This window comes from Vidua macroura, chromosome 16 (genome assembly GCF_024509145.1).
Source record: "Vidua macroura isolate BioBank_ID:100142 chromosome 16, ASM2450914v1, whole genome shotgun sequence".
NCBI lineage: Eukaryota > Metazoa > Chordata > Aves > Passeriformes > Viduidae > Vidua > Vidua macroura.
The window spans coordinates 12,351,631-12,355,275 of NC_071586.1; the positions used below are offsets into that span (position 1 = coordinate 12,351,631).

General features: G+C 49.8%; 1 protein-coding gene across 1 annotated transcript; it reads right to left on the reverse strand.

The window, feature by feature from the left end:
- Nucleotides 1–379: 379 nt before the first annotated feature.
- Nucleotides 380–2,664, reverse strand: GRIFIN (galectin-related inter-fiber protein). The gene is made up of 4 exons (XM_053992371.1): nt 2,653–2,664; nt 1,226–1,305; nt 972–1,134; nt 380–544 (listed from the first exon to the last, which is right to left on the reverse strand). The coding sequence occupies exons 1-4, from the start codon at nt 2,662–2,664 to the stop codon at nt 380–382; spliced, it is 420 nt and encodes a 139-aa protein (XP_053848346.1).
- Nucleotides 2,665–3,645: the final 981 nt, after the last annotated feature.

Here is a 3,645-nt window from a genome sequence, read left to right on the forward strand (position 1 = left end):
GAAAAATCCCTAACATCCACATTCCCCACGTGCCCAGCTGAGGACTGGTGCTCATGCACACCCTACTCTTGAGCAAACACAATTTCTGAGGTGTCATTCAGGTGTCCAGACTACTCAAGAAGATTTTGATGTGCAGCAAAGATGATCAGACCTACAAAGCCTGTTGTGCACCCGAGGGTGTAGGGGCAGAAGGTCTTTGATGGGCTGGGCTGTGGTCAGCAATGTGGCTGGGTGATGGCAATGACCATCCCTTCCACCATGAGGACACATGGCTGTCTCCCTGGTTGGTGGTGGCATGTGGAAATGGGGAAGAAATGATCCTTGGCTGAATCAGAAGCTTAAGGGGGAATGCTCTGTGAGAGAGTCCCAACTCTGGTCTCTAGTAAAGACCTCGTTTGGTGATTTCCACTGAAGAAAAGTCAATATCATCGAGAATCTGCAGCTTGGTGATGGATGAAAGATTCTTCTGCCGATGCTTGTACTGCAGGACTTTGTTTTCATTGATGAAAATGTGGAAATAGTCCTGGTCAGAGTAGATTTCGACCTGAAAGAGAGACTGTGTTATGTTCATGTGGCCTTACTGGACCTTGCTTCCATCATGTCAGGGAGCTGCTGGATCTGTCCACCCACTTCAAATCCTGCCAGAGCTGACACACACACTGCTCACCCCCACTCTGGGCAAAAAGAGGGAAAAACGGAGTTTTTCCTTTCATGATAACAGAATTTGGTAGTAATGCAAAGCCTAAACTTTAAACAAATGTAGCATCCAGGGATTATTGCTGGAGCTCTACACATCTGTGCCAGAGCTGGTTATAAATCACCAGGTTCTAACAGGATTACTAACTGGAGACAAAGCCAGAGAGGGGGTGTTGCTGGGTATGGTGTTGGCAGGAAAGGCAATGGGGAGCACCCCAATATTGGCTGGGTTATTCCTGTTACACCTGAGGAGACCTGTGGGGTGACAGAGTTACCTGAAAGGGCTCCTTTGCTTTGAAGGGGAAGGTGCTGTTGACCTCTTCCTGCCCCCAGTGGCTGTTGAGGAAGGAGTTGCAGACGATTCTGGAGCTGGAGAGGCGAGGGTTAAAGTGGAGAGCGATCTGGTCTCCAGGATCACAGAGCAAATTAATTTCAAACCTAAGACAGTGAGAGAAAAGGGATGGAGAGCTGTGAACGATGCTTCTGACCCTTGTGAGCCAGGAGAGCTGGGAGCAGGGCATGTCCTTACATGCTTGAACTGGAACTGGTCTCACCCTTGACCACGATGCTCCATCCAGGACAGATTCCCTCTGGGTGCAGGGCCTCAAACTGCAGACAAGGAGGAGGACACAGCAAGGTGGCAGAGATGCACTGCCCCACTCAGTCCTTACACTTCTTTCTCACATTTTCACTGTAATCTTCTTTCTCTCTCCTTCCCACACAGGCACATTCTCTATCCCCATGTTTTTCTCACTCCTAAATAATATCAGAGACTCTAAACTGATAAGAAATCAAGTTTCTATGACATCCAGTTGATGGGGTGGGATTTGTTGTCCCCGAGGTCTTTTGTAAAGAGCTGAGCAGGATCAGAAAGCAAAAATTAAAGAAGAACTTGAATGCCTTCATTGTTGTCAGAACACAAAGATATTCTGCTACCCTCTGCACCTGAGCAATACAAAATCTGAAGCAGAAAACCTTGTGATGCTTTGAAGCAGAGGAACAGGTGTAAAGTGACATCCAGTCTGAGCTCATCCAGTGTTACAGGGCTGATTCTTCTCACAGGTTCCTGCCTGAGCCCCTGTTCCACGTGCTCTCCCGTCGCCAAGGTTAAATTTGCATAAAATAAGCTGGAAAATGTTCCTTTTTGAATAATTCATAGTTTTATTAAATAACTCATTTTAATAAGAAGATCTTGCCATTTCACCCCATTTTTTTTTTTTTTTTTTTTTTTTTTTTTTTTTTTTTTTTTTTTTTTTTAGCACTCTAATGATCTTGCATTTCTGAGCATCCCCTCTCACAAACTTGCTCACTTTAGGAAAATTTCCCCAGCCTTGGCATCTCCACTGCCAGTTGTGTGCCTGTTTCTCCCTTCCTGTAGCTCAGGACTTCCACTCCCCTGTTTCTTCCTCTGTCACGAGTTTTATTTCCAATGCTTTTTTGGGATATGGATGTTTTTGGGCAGGAGCTGAGACATTTGGGCAGGAGTTGGCGACGACCAACTTCATACCTTTGTGCCTGGCCACTTTTTGGGACCCCACGCATGGGCACTGAAAGGCTCTGGCGAGTGCTCACCCCTGTGAGGCACAGAGAGCTGCTGGAGCTGATGAGTTCTGGATTCAAAGAGCACGATGGCAGCACCCAGGTTCACCCTGCCTTGACCCTTAGTTTGCAACCATTACACCAACCCCAGCACACACAGCACACACAGGAAAGAGCTGTTCCCTCTTTGCTGCTGGGTGAAAATCTGTCCTATTGCCCATTACTGAGCACCAAGAAATTCAGTTTTGCACTAGCCTGGACCAGACTGACAGAGAGGAGCACTCTAAGTAGCATCCCTGTGTTATTCAGGATTTCTACCTGTCTGGCCCATCTCTTCCACTTCCCTTTACCCACGGCCAGACCCATGCTGTCACCCCAGCCAGCCCGGCAGTGCCACACCGTGTCCCCAGCGCTTACCCGCAATGCCATCGCTCGCCAGCCCCGCGCCGCAGCCCAGCCCGGGGCACGGGCAGAGGGGTTTTTATACGTGCTGCCGGCCAGGAGCCCACGTGTGCGGGGATTGGCATCACCAGCGGGCTGAGGTCTCCTGTCAGAGCCGCCAGGCACGGCCGGGATGGGGAACAGCAAATCCCGCTGAGCCCGGCGGGGCCAGCCCGGCTAATCCGGCCCCGCTGCTGCCCGCGGCGCTGGCTCTGACGTGATGGAGCCGTGTGATCCAGGGGTCAGATGTGTCTAAGGCATGAAGGAAAGATGGGGACTCCCAATTACCAGCAGTCATATCCACATCAAGGTCCAGAGAGAAGGGAGGTGGCAGAGAAGAAGTGGTGCCTCCGACAGGGGCTCAGCTACACCCTGACCATCGGAGATTGCTTTTTTCTTCCCGTTTTCTTTTTTCTCTCTTTGTGAGTCACAGTCTGGCCTGAAATGAGCTGATGCCAGCTTTGTCACAGCCACTTTTGCCCCTCGTGGCGCCCCGGGGCCGGCCAGGCTCGGGATGCTGCTGTGCTGAGCTCAGCATGCCCCGGTTCCACATTTCCCTTCCCTGCTGGGGACAATACAGGGATTTGGGAGCAGGGTGAGCCTTTGTCCAATATTTCCTGACATGGAAATGCACCAAGAAATGAGCAGCGTTGAAATGAATTTCAGTGATGAGGTGTTTTCATAAGCTAGGGAAGGGAGGGATGGTTGTGCATCCTCCCCCCTTCCTGCAGTGTCAATGTCTTAAAAGCATTAAGCACTGTCCCCATCTCTGTATGCATGGGAGGCTGTGATGGTCCTTGGCTGGTCCTACGGGAATCCATGGCTTTTGTGGACTAAAACCCTCTTAGTGTATAGGCCACAACACTGGCTATTATTTAATGTTTGTTTTATTTCCGGCAGATAAGCAGAATGATAACTACTATTCCAGGCTCTGGTGCCCTTGGCAGGCAACTAAAAATGCAATTCAGC